General features: G+C 47.5%; 2 protein-coding genes across 3 annotated transcripts in view; one reads left to right on the top strand and one right to left on the bottom strand.

The window, feature by feature from the left end:
* The window catches only part of NPAS1 (neuronal PAS domain protein 1), a 98491-nt gene extending 93239 nt beyond the window's left edge, over positions 1–5252 (top strand). For both annotated transcript variants that reach the window (XM_032776205.2, XM_032776204.2), the window contains exon 12: positions 843–5252. In XM_032776205.2, coding sequence (XP_032632096.1) covers positions 843–2107 — 1265 coding nt within the window. In that variant the 3' untranslated portion in view covers positions 2108–5252. The remainder of the gene's footprint in view (positions 1–842) is intronic.
* A 3871-nt stretch (positions 5253–9123) lies between these two features.
* Positions 9124–15850, bottom strand: TMEM160 (transmembrane protein 160). Its single transcript, XM_075070645.1, has 3 exons — positions 15817–15850; positions 13386–13478; positions 9124–10017 (listed from the first exon to the last, which is right to left on the bottom strand). The coding sequence occupies exons 1-3, from the start codon at positions 15833–15835 to the stop codon at positions 9761–9763; spliced, it is 369 nt and encodes a 122-aa protein (XP_074926746.1). The 5' UTR covers positions 15836–15850; the 3' UTR covers positions 9124–9760.
* Positions 15851–18711: the final 2861 nt, after the last annotated feature.

The raw sequence follows: 18711 nt of genomic DNA, 5'->3' as shown, positions 1-18711 counted from the left end.
CGTGGCAGTTCCCCCCCTCCACTCTGAGGCGCCCCCCTTGAGAAATCAGCATTTACTGACAAAAAACTAATCCTTCCAAATCTAGTTGTTTTTAATTTAAAAAAAAAAAAATGGAAAATACCCATTTTCTGACCAGCTCTACGTGTAGGGAAGAAACCAGCACTGGCCCTTCGTGAGGAATGGAATAGATGGGACCCGAGCAGCATTTCCCCATCTCCAATGCATTGCCCTAGAGATAGGATCCAAGTTTGGGCCCTTAACCAGCCCAGAGGATGAAGGAATCCTATTGCACTGAAGCTACAGATAACCCTGGAGACAGGCAGGTTGGGCTAGTGATTAGCGCACAGCCGTGTGCATTGGGTCGCTTCTATTCCTGGTTCTGGTACAGTGTGACCTCGGCCCCCTCCTCAGCATCTTGGTTTTTCCGTCTATATAGCAGAGGTGGTGAGCACTGCGACGCTAGGAACCAGTGTTGTAATACTCGGATGGAAGAAAAGTACAATCTTATTAAGGGAGCTAATCTTTTCCTCTCCTCTCTGGCCAGGAGGCTGGGAATCAGATCCATCCTGGCAGGAGGGACACAGTCTAAAAGGAAACATGCCGCGCTGATTTTGCATTGCCGGTTTGCCCTGAGGTTGTGATCATTAGCTGCCCTGCTGGTAGGAAGCAGCTATAAAGTGGGCTATAACTCCCATTAGGTGTCGCTCTGGAAAAATGTTTTGTTAGATAAAATAAAGCCACTGCCTGCTGGCAGAAAGCAGTGAGGTGGAGTTTAACAACCTCCGTCCAGATCCCTCGCTGAGTAGGCTGCTCCTGACTCACTTTCTCTTCTTCCCTTCCAGAGAGCGACCATGGGCCGGAACACAAACAGGGGAACCAGTTTCTGCCCAAAGCAGCTGGGGCCTTGGCCAAAGGTTATTCCCAGAGCAGCCCAGATGACGGGGCCCGTTGCTCCATGGCGGAGAATGATGCCAGCAGCCCGGAAGCGAGCTACAAGGATGAGGACGTGTCGGAAGGAGCTGGGGCGAGCGACGCCGAGAGTAGGCGCAGGGGGCCCCGGAGCAAACGGATCAAGCTGGAGTTCCAGCCGGACAGTCCACCCCAGGAGGCCTCGCTCGTCAGCACTGAGGAGTCGGACAGCGGCAGCGAGGAGGAGCCTGATCTCCCGCCCCAGCCGGTAGCGCTGGAGAGGAGGGTGAATGGGTACAATATGGCAGCAGGGCGGAATGCGGGGCCGAGCCGGCCCTGCACATCAGAGTTCGCCTCCGTCATCCAGACCCAGAGGAGCTACCCACCAAAAGCCAGCGCAGCGCTTAGCATTAAGACGGAGCAGAGCCAGGCTTCCAAGTATGACAAGGCCGCCCTGTGGACCTACCCCTCTGCCCGAGATGCCCTCCACGAGAGACCCCCCTACACTGTGAGCAAAGCACTTAACCTGGAGAAGCCCATTCTGAGGCAAGCCACTTCCCACCTGTACGTCTCCATCCCGGACTCTGTCCTCACCCCTCCAGAGATGGACAGCAGCGGGGGCCTGGCCAAGGCCCCCTTCAGCACCTCTCCCCGGGCTATGATGCCAGCCCCCTCAGCTGAAACGCTCTCCCCCCCGCTCTCAGGCTCACCGTGCGAGGAAAGGGCCACGTCGACACCCTTTGCCCCCATGGTTTATCCTGGCGAGATGGAGGCGCTCCAGCGGTTCCACGCGGGGAACGTGGTCCTCCCGCTGGTGCACCAGCTTGGCGGGCACCACGGCATCGCCAGCACCACAGGCTCCCAGAGCCTCTACACCACCAGCACTATCCGATATGCCCCGGCCGACGTGACCCTGGCGGTGCCAGGCAGCGTGCTGCCTGCCTCCCACGCAATCAACCTCATGGACATCGGCAGCGCGGAGTCCAAGACCTCCATGGAACTCATGTACCACCACATCCAGCGGCTTAACATGGTGGCGCCGTTTGGGAACACAGCCAACACCACCGGTTTGGCGCAGATTTCGGGCGCCACGGGGGGCGTTTTTACGGCCGCCGAATCCTTGTTCTCTACGCTGCCCTTCTCTGTGGCAAGCGGCAGCATCCACAGCCTGTCAGCCGCAGAGCGCAAAGAGGACTAAGCCAAGGGGCTGCCCTGAAGGCGTCTTGTTAGTCATGCCACCCTGAACTGACTCTGCACTGAGCTCTGCGCTGAAGTCCGTGCTCCTTTGAAACTCATCTCGGGGGCTCATGACCGCATGAGCTGCTGGATGTTTCAAGCAGGGGAAAAAAATCTTTATTCTGGAATCAATCCTCTTGTCTCATTCCCCTCCCCCCCCCGACTAAATCACAGCACAAATCAGTATTCTGCTCCCTGCTTCATAGCTTTATCCTTCTGGGACTGATGCTCCTGTTACGTTGGTGTAAATCCAAAGTGGGTCCATAAGTTACTCCAGATTTACACCAGCGAACAGAATCTGCACTTTTTAAAAATCAGCTCCCCTTTGTGGAAAAGCCAGAATCACAGCAAGCAACAGCTCACCCTCACTTCCCTGATTTATATCTTTAAAAGCAGGAGGAGCTTCCTTCCCCTCTTTGCCTTTTCTCCTAGTAATGCATAATGGTGCATGGGAAGAAAGGACACTTTGCACTCGTGATGTGGCCCGATTTCGGCCAAAAAATGGATCTAGGCTGATTTACAGCAGTAGAGGATCTGGCCCCTAGTACTTTTCCAGCTTCAAAATGCTGTAGAAACGTTAATCAATCCTTACTGCCAGACACTTATTATGGAGCTGAAGATCAGCCCAATTGTTGAAGCTGGGGGCCAGATTCTGTTCTTCTTCTGACACAGGTAAAATCTGGAGTGATTCCATGGTAACTGAGAGCAGAACAGGGTTTGGGGAAGCCAAGACCCCGAGACAGCAACATAAATTGGAGCGAACGGATGCAGCTTCCTTGGAAATCTGTGGGGTAAATGCAGTGGGGAGGGCGCAAGGAGCAAAGTGAGTTGCTTATTCTGTTCGACGGGGAAGGCAAAATGAGGTGACTTACACCCTCTCCATAGCTGCTTTAATGTGTAAGACAATGCGCCCCTCCCTCATCACCTCTTTATCTTACCACCTCCACGTGGCTGCGTCTCTTACGCTTCCCAATCCTGTTGGCCTCTTCGACTTGTAAGTTTCAGTCGTGTCCCAGCCGCACATAGCTCCGGGTCAGACTAATTGGCCACTTATGCCTGTTTTCTGACCCACAGAGCAGTTTGGCCCAGCGCTCTGTAAGGGCTAACTAGGCTTAAGTGCTTTTCCCTGCAGATTATTAACAAAATAGAGTGCTTTGCTCTTGGGGAGTGGGCGACAGGGGATGGATCACTTGGTGATTGCCTCTTCTGTTCATTCCCTCTGGGGCACCTGGCATTGGCCACTGTCGGAAGACAGGATACTGGGCTAGATGAACCTTTGGTCTGACCCAGTACGGCCATTCTTATGTTCTTTGACCAGGCCTTCTGCTAACCCTGCTCTGTGCCAGCGGCAAACTTCCTTTTATTCCTCCCTAGGAGGAGGGGGGATTGGTAAAAGAGGCTTCTCCCCCAGCGCCACTGGGTGCTTTTCTCCTATTCAAGGAAGGATGAATGGAAACTGGATACAAAGAAAAGGGTTTCCAGGTTGCTCTGGCAGCTTGGCTGGAGAGTTCCTGTTCTTCTCATTACGATCATCTTCACTGCAAGGCCTTTTTCCTAAGAGGGGGTGAGCGTCCAGTGGCTTCAGCACTTGGTCCTGAATCAAACACTAGCTGTGCTCAGCCAAAATCCAGCCCCCACAACCGCAAATTGCATTTGCTTTTAAGCTAGAGCAAGAGCATTTGCACTCACTTGTCTCTCAAAAGTTGCTTAAGACACACGATAAGCGCTTAAATGGTCATTTGACCAGTGTGTGTAAGAACGATGGTCAATCTGTGGTTAGAGCTTCCACCAACAGTCCAGTCCCTCTGATTCCTCTATTTATTTATCCAAAGGGGAACAACTTCAAGAGAAGAATCTGAGAGCCCGACATCAGAATATCTCATTGGTTAGGGCACACCTAAAAGGTGGGAGACCCCTCTTCAAATCCTCTCTCATCATCTGGTCTCCCACAGCCCAGGTGAGTGCTCTGACCACTGAGTTAAAAGCTATAAAGTGGGCAGTATCACCACCTTCTCTAGCCAGATTTGAATAAGACCCAAGCAGGAGGTGTGCTCGGAGCATGCTCACCAGCTCAAGATTTGCAAACAAATGTCTGTCTTCCTCAGGTGTGTAGATCATGCTGGGGCCTGCGCATGAGATAGACATCCAGATGCCTTGAATGAGGCATTGTGCATATGCCCAGAGGCAGAAACTTGGGTACCTGGGGAACATTTAGGCACTGAGTTTAGGCAACTACAGAGTTATGCCAAGCAGTGGGGGGGGGGTTGTGGATTGGGATGGTGCCTGAATCAAGAAATTTAGGTGTCAAAATGCCTTTGTGAATCTGGAAGTGACCGCCCTGCCAGCTGAAGTCTAATCATGAGCAGAGGCGGTACAGCAGAGGCAGCGTCGGCTCCCTATTTCTCACATCGTCCCCTGCCACGGTGCCTCACCCCTGCCCTGGTAAGCCCACCCACTAGGGATGAGGACAAGTTCCATTTCTGTGGTCTCTGCAATCCATGGCTTTTGCACTGAGATTGCCAAGAGGGGGAACTGCAGTGGGGCCAACTAGGAACTAAATTAAGATCAACTAATTTCCCAGATCACCACATTCCAGCGAGCAGTGTTCATGATCACACTGGGCTGGATTTGAACCAGTGACTAGTCTGACAGGCTGCCATTGTACTACAGAGCTTCTTCCTAGCAGTCCACTCCCTCCTCATGCAAACGCAGCACTTCAACTGAATGATCCAACAAAAACAAGCCCTCAGGGTGGGGCCAGAGCCACCTCTGAACCCCTTCCTTCCCACAAGCTAGGAGAACAAAAGGATGCAAAGAGGCAACTCCATTGGCTGCACTTAAAAAGGTAAACCAATGTCATGAATTTTAGCACTTATTAAAAAAAGAGAGATTTGTATAATTGTTAAACAAAATCCAACCCCACCCCCAAACAGTAGCGCTTGTATACCATGTTCTTTTTCTGTAATTTTGCTGAAGGATCTCTGTTTTTTTAATTTTTCCATCCCCATTTGTCCGATGAAGGTAGCTTCCATCATTGACTGGGTGTTGTCATTGTGGCTGTTTTCTGCAGTCCAGGATTTCAATGAAAATAAAATTTAAAAAATAAATAAGGAATCAATTTGTTTCTCCCTTTTTGGTTTAATGAGAAGAAAGCATGAAACGAATGAAATGCCAGGGAACAGCAGCAAAACGTGTCAGGTGAGCAGTATGAACAGCATCCCAGCAAGACACAGGGCTTAGGGGGGATGGAAACCCATTGTGAACCACCAAGGATTTGATTGTCAAAGGTGCTGGCACCCACAGCTGTTGCCAGTTCCAATGGGAGTTGTGGGTGCATGACCTCTGAAAATCAGGCCATTTGCTTGCAAACATGCCTTAAATTGGGGAGCGGGTTTCAGTTTAGTATCAGGGAATTCAGACACACATTCACCCCTGCCTCTATAGCAGAGCCCAGAATCTGTCAGTCAACAGCCCACTATCTGTGAAGAAGCACTCACTGTATTTTCAGTGATGACTAGATTGGATGGGTATTTGGTAGCAGATTTAAAGGAGAATGGAAGTGATTTTCACAACAACAAAACTCACTTTGTCAGACTTTCCAAAGCTGTGCTTCAGAATACCTGAAAAGGTTTCAGACTGACAGGAATTGGGCAGATGGATGGTCCCTACTTTAATCCCTCTCACAGGGAATGCAGCTGGACAGTGCATAAAAACAAGGCCTTCAGAGATACAGCCCTGGACGTCACAGCACTTCTGATGTAAGTTATAAAAGCCCCCTCACATTTTTGGGTCTAGGGAAGATAGCAAGAGAACCTTCCACTGCTCTGTGTATTTTCTGTTCTGTTCTTGCTCCATCTCGTACTGCTTACACTCTCCTTTGTCATTAGATTTCATGCAGACATGGCATTTAAAGAAATAAAATAATTATTAGTCAGTTATGTTTCACATTCAGTCATCTGCTTAGACGCTTTCATATTCGACAGCAGTTTTCTTCTGTAGATCTGGGTAAGTATTCTCCCTTTCAGATGAGGAAACTGACTTGGCTACAGACCCAGACAGTGTCAGAGCAGGAGATAAAACCCAGGAATACCAAAACAAGCCAATCCCTTACACTTAGCACTAGAGACACTCCTTCCCAGAGCTGAAAACATAACCGAGGATTCTTGACTTAATCCCTTGCTCTAATCCAGGGGTTCTCAAACTGGGGGTCAGGACCCTTCAGGTGATCGTGAGGTTATTATGTGGGGGGTCACGAGCAGTCAGCTTCCACCCCAAACCCCACTTTGCGTCCAGCATTTATAATGGTGTTAAATATATAAACAAGTGTTTTTAATGTATAAGGGGGGGGGGGGTCACACTCAGAGGCTTGCTGTGTGAAAGGGGTCACCAGTACAAAAGTTTGAGAATCACTGCTCTAATCACTAGACCATGCTTCATGAATAACCACCATCCGACATTGCTTCATCTTGCTCACGTACATCAGTGCAGGCAAGAGTTGCACTCAAACTCAATGGGAGAAGAGGAGATTTTACTTGAAAAGTTAGTGTAAACTTCTACAAACTTTATTATGCCAGCTGCTGCATCCATCATGGAAAGCAGCTATCAGAGGGTAGGCTGGTTGTGAAAGATTAATGTAGAAATTGCTTCAAAATAATGAGGACTGGCAGCATTTGCAAATCCCAGGGTAGTTAGAGGGCTCATCTAATCTCTTGGGCATCGTTCCTCTTGGGTATTTCAAAAGGTGCTAGTCAAATGAGCTGAATAGCAGGTACCATAGGGAAATAGGGCAGAGTTTATAATCTGGAGAAAAAAGTTTTCACAACAGCTATTAGTGAAATGTGCCAGACTGACAGTCCTATATGATTTATTCACAACACACACAACATGCCAGCACGGTGCTTTGACAGACAAGTTCCTGCCTCAAAAAGTTTACAGCATAATTTAAACAGGTGGACAACTAACAAGGAAAAAAGGCAGATGCCTCAGAAAGGGAAGAGAGCTAATCGTCATTGGAAAGGCCAGGCAAAAGCAGCAGGTCAGATGGAGATATCAGCAAGACAGTGAAACCCTCAGGAGAGAAGCTACAGCAGTGCAAAGCAGATTAAGTGCACCACAGCACGGGAAAATGGTCCAGGTATGTTTTGCATTAGTTATGAAAAGTGCCATTAACGCATTCCATCTGCTCAACTCCTCACCTTCCGGAAGCCCGTAATGCCAAATGCTCTGACGGTCATTTACATCAATTGCTTATGCCTGGAGCGGAGTCACTATGCGTTGCCCAGAGGCTTTAAATCAATGAGTTGCCGCCTCTGGTTTGAAAAATAGCCAATGTGTCTTTATCACCTGGCTTTCACAAGCGTCACTTCCTGGAGGCCAAGAGACGGGGCCAAATTATGCTCTATCAAACTAGTGTAAAGCTGGAATAATTCCATAAGGTCCTCTTAGTATTTACACGCCATACATGAGGTGCTAGGATACCAACTGCAAGACTTTCTAATTCAGAGAGAGACTAATATTGTCCTCTATTATTCCCACAAAGTAAGAGGATTTTGTTGGAGGGATGTCAGGAGACTATAAAAAGCCTCCCACCTAATTATCTGCGCAGGCTTTGCATCTTTCGGCTGGGGGTTTTACAGCACTTTGTAAAAGCTGCTATTCCTAATGTTATGTTGGGAAAATACTTGCATTGCAGTGCCTGAAGATTCTGATCCTAAAGCCAACATAACCAGCCCCCTGGGAGATCCTACCAGCATAGACGCATCCAATAGGGCAGAACTGGTACAGAGGTTCCTACACCACACCACACCCCATTGGTGTAGAAGGCATGGCCAGGATTTCTCTATCTGATGTTTTGCTAGCACATCAGCACTTTGGAGCTGCGGCCAGCCAGCGTAACTCAGAATGCCAGTACAAGTTACATCTGGCACAGAGGCAGCCCATGGGGCAAGGAAGTATAAAGTGTGTTCTCCAGAGTCAAGGATCCAAGCCCTTGATGTTGTTTCCTGCCTTGCAGGATGGATCAAGCCTCCAGATCACATCGTCGTGAAGTTTCAAATGAACAACACGGCAAATGATTGTTCAGACCAGTGAAAACCAACCATTGGAAGAAATGAAAGTAATAATGTTTGGGGGAGGGGAACAGATGCAGTCACAACCGGGTGAGATTTCTAATTGGTTGCATCACATTTCCCTCCCTTTATCTGCACTGATAGGTGGCCTTACTTCTAGCTATTCACAGGGTCATTTCCGCCCACATGTACTCAGCTACCTGAATAACGTAGCTGAAGTCAACGTACTTAGACCTATTCACTGCAGTGTCTCCACTGCAGTGAGTCGACTCCTTCCGTTCCCCTGTCAACTCTGCCTGCGCCTCTCACGGCGGCGGAGTACAGGAGTTGACGGGAGAGTGCTCGGGGTCAATTTATCACGCCAAGACTAGACACGATAAATCGACCTCCACTGGATCAATCGCTGCCCGCCAATCCGGCAAGTAGAGTAGACATACCATAAGTAAACAGTTTTATAGATCGAAAATAAATAAATACTTTGCCAATCCTTAACTCCTCCCACTGGAGGATCTCAAATATGCTCTACAAACCTTATACCCAAGAAGTAGGCAATTATATTCCATTTTAGAGATAACTAAACTGAGGCAAAGAGCAATAAGTGACCTGAGCAAAGCAGCAGCAAAGGTAGGACTGGAACCATACTCTCTTAACTCCCAGTCTTACGCTTCCCAGATTGGTGCTTGTGGAGTTTAAAAAAAGCTACAACTGTTCCTCTCTCAAGGCAACAGCAGAGAAAGGGCAGCACACATGAGGGCCTGATCCTGTAGCCCTTATGGAAACAAAACTCATGGAAATCAATGGAAGTTTAAGCTGCATAACAACGTAATCAGGCCCTTTCAGCAAGTGGATATGGGGAGGGTGAGAAAGCAGAGTAATCCTAGAATGTACATTTCATTCAGACACAGGAAGAGAGCAGTTTTGTTTTGTTTTAATGTTTTTAATACAAACATTAACTGATCTGGATGTAAAATGGGCTCAAGAGGCATAGTGAGTAACCTCAATGCGATGTGCTAACTTTACAACGTACGTCGGAGCAGCAGGATTGAGCTCCATGGGATACTGTTGCGATTTAACATTTCTAGGGAGCATCAGCTGAATTTGGCTTAAAATATCCAGCTTCTGCATACCTGGCAGAACAGACATGGGAAGTATGTGGGAGACGGGCACACAGGATCTCAATGGACAGCCAGCTTTTTAAAAGCATCAGAGATCCATTTTGACAGCAACGCACGCTCCCAGCTGGCAAGCCATCCCACCAATCCATCTGCTACCAAAGCAGGGTCTCCTGCAGCCATATTTCTGTTCGATGATCCAATTTTTCTAATGCTAATTCCCACTGCCAATCTGGAAAATGTTAAATAAATATAAAGGAGCCATCACAGTGTCTTATTTACAATAAAGCTGCCCTTTCTTCGTGCTCTTGGACACTGAGCAGGACAGCCCATGGGTGCTGTATCTATTGCATTAAAACTCAGTCCACCGAGCGCGCTGGAGAACATTCTAAATGACCATCATGAAAGCAGCAAAATTCTCCAGGACCTTGGTCTTTACTCATCCGACTTCCCATCATCTTTTTCTGTGTCCTGGCATTCATCACTACTGTCCTCCTGTATGATCTCAACCTCAAGGCGACCAATGTAGAGGGAGATGGCACACAGCCAGAACAGCGCCACTGTTGTGACCACCGTGCCGTTCAGCAGGGCCGTGGAGAAAGCAAGCATCATGGTGCGGCGGAGGAGGAAGAGGCTGACAAGGTAGGAGGCGCTGCCGTAAGAGACACAAATCCCGCCGAGAATGAAGAAACCTAGAGTAGAAACAGAGAATGAAATCCATCCATACATCTGGAACAGAGCCTGGTAAACCATCCTCCAAGGGAAAAATCTGAGCAGCTCAGTCTTTAATGTATTTATTCTCTTAACACCTCTGTGAAGTAGGGAAGTGCTAAGATCCCCATCTGCACGAAAGGGTAAGGAGCACAGAGAGAATAAGTGACTTGGCCAAGGTCATTCAGGAAGTCTGTGGCAGAACAGGAAATTGAACTCAGGTCTCCCAAGTCCTAGCCTAGTGCACTAACTTCTAGGTCATTCTGTCTCTTTATAATGGACTCAGGGCCATGCTAGTTACAACAGGCACTGTGCATGACCGTTGCTGGCAGGGTTTCCCTGGCTAGCATAGACATGGATTGACTGTGTTATAAAATTGTTCCAGACTCCCTTGGGGGGGCGTCTTTATAAATCCCCATTCACACAAGTCAAGCAAGATGTGCTAGAACACTGCATGTAACAACTGTATTAAGCACAATTCTGCCACTGCAGGTGATGCCAGAAAGTCTTCCCTATGATTTCTCCACTTTGAGTTAGGGTTTAAGGAAAACTGCCTTGTACATGTTGTTCTGAAGAGTTGTTTCTTGGGGGGCGGGGGGGTAAGGAAGGATGGCTAAAGCACATGACTGGCTCTCAGGATTGATGGGTTTTCTTCTCAACTCTGCCACAAAGTTCCTCTGTGTTAGCCCCAAGCTGCAATGGTTGAGTTGCAAACACTGCAAGAAATCAAAATCCCAAATGGCTTTCATTGTAATCAAACAGACCAGGCCAATTTTTAAAAAACAGAACAAGAGATAAAAGTTGGCCTGAACTTCCTGTCTTAAAGTCAAGAATTCTTCAACCTGATACAGCTCAACCATAAACGCACAACTCTTCATAACATGAGGCAACTTACAAATACAATTCTTCTCTCTCCAGTTTTGAAGAACCATTGCACCACACTGTGGTGAGCTTTAAAATAACCACACTCAACCAAAATTCTTTGCGACAGTCCCGTATTTCTCTTGCATTTCCTCTCCCTCCCCTGTAGTCTGTGTGCAGAAGAAAGCAGCGAGAGTTCTCCTCCTAGCTGATTCATCTATGTCTCAGTCAGCTGTTTATGTCATCACATTACTTTCTTCATAGGGAATTAGGTGGCTAAGTACTAGCATGTGGCATCAGTGAACAAATGAAGCAAGACTAGATTAGAGGATCGGCACAAATACTTTGCAGTTGTATAGCACCTTTCAAAGGATCTCAAGTACTCTGTGAAAACACACATCCTCAGGGGAGGTGACTGTATTATCCCCATTCTAAAGATGGACAAGCAGGCAAAGAGAAGGGAAGTGACCTACCCGAGAGCTCATTCAGCAACTCTACAGCAGAACCAAGAACAGATTTTTAAAAAAAGTCCTGACAGAGAACACTGCCATACAGAGTAGGCAGTTCTGAGCTTGTTACTATGCTTTGGGATCTTCAAATCACAGTGCTAGGTAAGGTCACCATGTCATTGACAAAGGGCTTTGAGTCAAAAGGTCATCACTAGTTTTTGTCGTGATCCTAGTGTGTATGTTTTACACTGACAGCAGCCCCACACTTCCAGCACACATGGTTATCAACACTGCATCTTGTCACGCAGTCACATGCCTCTGACAAATCTTTGGCACAAGTCCCATAAAACTGGTGAAATGAGACAACTTTAATTTCCTCAAATGGGAGGCCTTCCGTGCAATATAACTGCCTCAAAGAGAAACACCATTTCTGTAAATGGGTAGATGGATGACCTCTGATATAAAGATCAAATCTGGTATTTTTTCCTCCAATGAGTGCACCAGACTTCAAGATTCTAGCCCAGTGGGAACAAGAACGTTACTTTCACAGTGTCTCCCTATTACAGGCATCTGTATTACATATTCATCCCCCCCCCCCCCCCCAACACACACAATTTTACATCTCCTTTTCTAAGGTCTATGGTACAGCACATTTATACACATTACAATTCATATCTTTCCAGGACATAAAGGTCAGTTTGCTGCCATTTTAGCATATCTGCTAGCAGCTTCCCCATTTTATAACAGCTTTCCTGGAGCAGAGAGGAAAAACACACACAGAAATTCAATAACCCAAGAGAACAAACTCAGTAACTCCCAACAGCTGCAGCCTGTATGTATGATCCATACCTATCACATCTTTTCAATGGTTCTCTCAAAATGTATTACAGTGGGGTATTATCACCATTTTACAGACTGAGAAATTAAGTGATATTGGGGTTAAGTGAATTGTTCAAGGTTATTACCCAGGGATTCATGGGCTAAGCTGGACATTGGATCCATGCATGACTCTCAGACCTGTATGTGTTCTATAATCACTATTCAAAAGCCTTTTACAGACCATTTCATTGCTACAGCACTGCAGCCGTCTGGGTCTAGCACAGGGTTTACCACCTTTCAGATGTGATGGGCCGAGTCTTCATTTATTAACTCTAATTTAAGGCTTCGTGTGCCAGTCATATATTTTAATGTTTTTAGAAGGTCTCTTTCTATAAGTCTATAATATACATCTAAACTACTGTTGTATGTAAAGTAAATAAGGTTTGTAAAATATTTCAGAAGCTTCATTTAAAATTAAATTAAAATGCACACCCCCCTGGAGCGGTGGCCAGGACCCAGGCAGTGTGAGTTTCATTGAAAATCAGCTCGCATGCCATCTTTGGTACGCGTGCCATAGGTTGTCTACCCCTGGTTTAGCACGTAAATATGCACTAAGGCAATTTCAAGATGCCTATTAACTTCTTCGTATAGACTATTATAATCATATAAGCCATTACAGTCTATTGGCTAAAGATCTATCCAGACAATACATTTGTAGCAGCTTTATAAAAAACAATTAATAGATTCTAAGGCCAGAAGGAACCACTGGTCATCTATCTAGTCTGACCTGTGCTATGCAGGTGGTTATAAACCTTCCCTGATCTTACAGGTATAGAAAACAGCTGTTAGAGCCATGTGGTTCAAAGTGTTTTATCAGCAGCAAATAATCCTGTGGCACCTTATAGACTAACAGACGTTTTGGAGCATGAGCTTTCGTGGGTGAATACTCACTTCATCGGATGCATGTAGTGGAAATATTTGAAGTGTTTTATGAAAGTGACTAATTCTGTACACACTGGACTGGATTGCTTCACCCATAATTGACATGTGGCCACCTCTGGGCTTAGCAATTGTTTGACAGGGCATAAGTGAACTGACCTCAGTTACAAAAATCAACATTTCAGTGGTCGGTTAACTAACCTGGTGACAATAATACTTTTCATTGGTGCAGTGTCCAGTTCAAATTTCACCCTTGCTCATCTATAGTGTGCGTTACTTACCATAAGCTGCCTCTCGCCCTATGTCGCTCTGAACATAAGAAATTACTCCGACGCCGGTTGCCAGCAAGCCATTGCGAAACCAGGACAGGAAACCTGAGTAGAGAACAGGAGAAAGCTAGAGTTTCCTCCTCTTCAGCCATTTGTTATTTTGTTTATACTGCTACCTGTTGTGGTAGAGAGGATACGAGGAACCATTATGTCTGGGAAGCAAATTCTTTAAAAGATTAACTGTCGCAGCCTTGGGTTTTTGTCTATAGCATGTTTACCCCTTTCAAATGCAGGACTCCACAGCATCCAACCTCCACATGGTCCTGTAGTGTCTCAAACCTCTGTCACACCCATAGACTCCAGAAAAATGTCTTTGAAAGACCATCTACCAGACCTAGGCAAGGGTACCATGATTATTGCTCATCTTTAACACAGGTTAAAATCTCCCTTGGGCCTCTAGTTCTGGCTTCATCCCATTAAAAGTCACTTTCCCTTTTCAGTCTATCACCCTATCAAGTTAACAGGTAGCTGCATCACCTTGGGTTGCGATGTTTAAGTATGGCTTAGTATGGACAGCACTCAGGTGTGAAGTTTCCAAGTCCCTATGCTGCAGGACGCTCTTCCTTTCAAATCAGTACTGATCAATATACCACAGCATGGTGTAAGGGGGAACTGTACAGTAGAATAATGGTGATGGAAAGATGAGTGCCTCCTCTTTATCTCATTACTGACTTAGATGGCTCAACATGGTGAGAGGGGCCATGCTATTTTTAAGATAAAACAGAGAACCAGAGTCCTGGCTACCTGTACCAATTAAAATTCCTAAGCTGCATTTCACAAGCATCAGGAGGGGCATAATTACATTTAGCCCCCCGTAGTGGATATGGGATTCTCTCTCACTTCCTGTCCCAAGTCGTGTGTTTTAGTGGGAAGGTGAAATGACACCGTATGTAGATGACTGCACTGTTCTTTGGGATGAAAACAGGCATTAAAGCAGTAAAAGCTATTGCCGTTAAGGTATTTAGTGTTAGTCAGTGACAGTGTGGATTTGATTTAAAATCATGTTTTAAATCACTAGTCAGGAAGACTCGATTTAATCATGGATCTCTAGATACACGTGCATTCTTGTTGATTCTTATAACCTTAATATATATTTTTCACAACTCATAGACGTAGTTTTCATTTTTAGAAGGCCCATACTATACATTTTTCAAGTGATTTATTTTGAAAACTATTCAGATTAGTTTTACAGCAATATCAGAAAATTAATGATTGTTTGGTTATCTCATTTACCAAAGGTAACTGAAGCAGATATTTATGAAGTCACTGAGAGGTGAACTATCTCCAGTTCAACAGGTTAATCATTGATATTTGGAGGATTTTCTTGCCATGCTGTATTAGGAGGAGAACATCACCAGACAGACATTTAAATTGTTTTATTTAACTAAAACAACGTTATGTATTCTGGATGTTTTTCTTCAATGGCAAACATAATAACGTAACAACAACAAAACAAGCACATGAATTTTTGAATTTAGTTAAACATTCAAGTTTTTTAAAATCAGATTTGTTTTCGTTAAAATTGTTTTGAACTAAAATAGTTAATGAAATATTTAAAAAAATTAAATTGACTATGTCAGCCAGGTCAACATGAGAAACTTAAGATATTGGCTTCTGCAGCTAACTCAGTCATCTTCACATTCATTTCCTGTTTGTTCATAATCTGGAAACAGAAAACAAGCTTTCCTGCTTTTTCAGGTCCCAAATGATTTTTCAGTTTGGAATGAATTAGTCCAAAGGAAAAAAATATTCTTTCTACACCAGCAGAAGAAGCTACTTCTGTTAAAAGTGAGATTATCATTTCAACAGTCTCTGAAGCCAAGTGCTTAAGTGACTTCCACCAGTTCACTGGTGTGACTTTCTTTAAAACATCATCAGCAAACATATTTCTTGAATGGTTCTTATTCCCAAACTGGGTCTCTTTTACGGCCTGCTGCCATTATAGGTTTTCCCTTCTAGTGAGAGACTGGTGGTACATGTGGAATATGCTGCTTAAACAGTTTCACTTTTGTTTCTACTGCTTGTCCCTCCCTTCTCACATTTATCTCCAGACTTCATCTCCTTGTCCAGATCTATTCCGCCCCCAACAACCTTCTATTCATTGAACTTTTTGAAAAACTTTGCACTTTTAGAGAGAGAGAGAGAGAGAAAAGACTGACTCTGTGTATGCAAATTTGCAGAGGTACAATAGGGTTGATGTCTATTATTTCTCACCTCAGTATATTACTGTATAGACTTGTTCATAAGCTGAGTATTTTTGGCAAAAAAGTGACGCATCAAAGAGTGGGGATCGGCTTATAAGTGGGTCTATACCAAAATTTGATGATTTTAAACTCTATGGAATCATTGAATTGAATATCTAATACATTGTCGTTTTGTTTACCTGGAGCGTCTGCAGGCATGGAGCCCCTCAGCTTCCTGTGACCGCAGTTTGCCGTTCCCAGCCAATGAGAGCTGTGGGAAGTGGCGCCACTTCCTGCAGTTCCCATTGGCTAGGAACAGCAAACCGCGGCCACAGGGAGCTGAGAGGTCCATGCCTGCAGACGCTCCAGGTAAACAAAACGTTCCAACCCACCAGCGGCTTACCCTGATGGGCCGGGAGCCAAAGTTTTCCAATCCCTGAAATATAAGGTCAGCTTATGAAAGGGTCAGACAGTTTTTGCTATTTTTACCTATCCATTTTGGGGGGTTGCCTCATAAATGAACTGGCTAATGAACGAGTATATATGGTATTTATTTTAAAAAGTTTTGCTGTTAACAAGCGTGTTATCTCTGGAGAGACAAATCCACAGTTTGAGAACTGCAAAACTAAGCATCTCTGATGGCATCTTCGAGACTGAGCACTGAGTCCCACTGGGTAGATAGAAAGATTAACCTAAATAATCTATGCAGAAGCCCCTGGAACCCCATAAGATTGCATCCCTAATCCATGAACTATTGAAACTCATTTACAAAACTTTTCTTAAACGTTGCATGAATATATTGTCTCATTCTATAGAATTAGAATTTATAATCCCTATTCCATGATGAGATCCTCTTTGAGCTATAATGTATCTTGATTAAAACTATCTTTAGATCAGTTTTTTCCCCAAAAACGCATTTTATCAAAAAAATCTTATTTAAATAAGAAAATCCAATGTTTTTGATTTTTTTTAAAAAAAATCAATTATTTTTATCCACCCTGGTCAACGACACTCTCTCTCTTTAACCAAAACAAGACAATATGTCAAGATGCCATCATACTGTGACAACCCAAGGTGCACGTCCACATCTAGAATACCACATTATGCCCCCTCAGCCCTTATGACAACCCCATCACTGCACTATCCCCTACACCATCTTCCCACAATGCTATTCCCAAGAGTTCCCTACCCCATTCCCGTCATCAGAGAACCTGTAACTCTGTGCTGTCCCCTCACCCACATTGCACTGTTCCATTCACCATCCCCAACAGAGCCTTGATACACCACACCAAACCCTTAATCCACACTGTTCCTGCGTTACCCACCCTGTCCACACACCCCACATCATGTCTCAAGTGGCAGAAGCCCAGCCCCCACAATGCCTCAGGCCACATCATACCCGAAAATGGACTAGCTACCACCCCATGAGATCTCCTCCACCGTCCTGCCCTCATAGTACAGTGACCCTCCTGTGCCCCCATCCTCACATCCTGGACTGCCCCAAAGACCCTTATGTCCAGTCCCCATTATCCACATTGTCTCCTACCCTGGCCCCACTCCCTTACAGCCCCCCCGCAACCTCCCTAAAGCCTCCTTCCCCCCTCCAACCCAACACCCCCACCACCACAGGCCTCCTCCTTTGACCAGAGCACACCTCCCCTACAGCCCACACCACAGGGCCTCCATCCCCAACCATAGCTACTCCTCCCCTCCAGCTCTCCTCCTCACAGCCCCTCCCACCATGGACCCCTCCCCATTGGCTCCCTTCCTCCACCCTGCCTCCCCATGGGCTCCTTCCCACCCCCCATAGCCCCCCTTCCTCCCCAGCATGTGCCCCTTCCACACAACCTCCCTCCCCCAGCCCCGCTTCCTCCCCAGGATGTGCCCCTACCACATAGCTCCCCTGTCCTCCATGGTCCCCTTCCCCCACCATGTGCCCCTGCCACACAGCCTCCCTTCCACATAGCCTCCCTCCCCCAGCCCCGCTTCCTCCCCAGTATGTGCCCCTACCACACAGCTCCCCAGCCCCCACCATGTGCCCCTACCACACAGCTCCCCAGCCCCCTACCATGTGCCCCTTCCACACAGCTCCCCTGTCCCCCATGGTCCCCTACTCCCACCCCACAGCCCCCCTTCCTCCCCAGCATGTGCTCCTACTACACAGCTCCCCAGCCCCCCACCATGTGCCCCTTCCACACAGTCCCCCTGTACCCTATGGACCCCTTCCCCCACCCCACAGCTCCCCTGTCCCCCACCATGTGCCCCTACCACACAGTTCCCCAGCCCCCCACCATGTGCCCCTACCACACAGTTCCCCAGCCCCCCACCATGTGCCCCTACCACACAGCTCCCCTGTCCCCCATGGGTCCCCTTCTCCCCTACCACACAGCTCCCCAGCCCCCACCATGTGCCCCTACCACACAGTTCCCCAGCCCCCCACCATGTGCCCCTACCACACAGCTCCCCTGTCCCCCATGGTCCCCCTTCCCTCACCCCACAGCCCCTCTTCCTCCCCACCATGTGCCCCTACCACACAGCTCCCCTGTCCCTATGGGCCCCTTCCCTCCACAGCCCCTCTTCTTCCCACCCCATGTGCCCCTTCCACTCAGCCCCGCCCTGCCTGCCCCCCCCACCCCACAGCCCCCTTTCCTCCCCCATGTGCCCCATACCACACAGTCCCTAGCACCCCCCCACGTACCCCTTCACACGCCCCCGCCCCCCATGTGCCCCTACTCCCCGACCCCCCTGCCCCCTGCCCCCCATGTGCCCCCTACCACCGCCCCCTGGGCCCGCCCCATTGCCCACCCATGTCCCCCCCCCAGTGCCCCGCCCCATGCCCCACACCACAGCCACCCTGCCCCCAATCATATGTTCCCCCCACCCTTGGGTCCCTTCCCCCGCCCTACAGGCCCTCAGACCGCCCCCGGCCGGGCCCCCCCGCGCTGACTCCGTCTCCATGCCCTTCCGGAGCAGCCAGGCGTCCGCCTTGTTCCAGCTCCGAGACGGCGGGGAGGAAGGGGCCGGCTCGGAGCTGCACCGGGGCCCTTCGCGGGGGCCTTGCGCCAGCCGCCCCGCAGGAAGCGTCCCCGGTCCGC

Source organism: Chelonoidis abingdonii, chromosome 11 (genome assembly GCF_003597395.2).
Source record: "Chelonoidis abingdonii isolate Lonesome George chromosome 11, CheloAbing_2.0, whole genome shotgun sequence".
In the NCBI taxonomy this organism is placed as follows: Eukaryota; Metazoa; Chordata; order Testudines; family Testudinidae; genus Chelonoidis; species Chelonoidis abingdonii.
The sequence above is the reverse complement of the archived record's forward strand: the minus strand, read 5'-3'. Positions and strand labels throughout refer to the sequence as shown.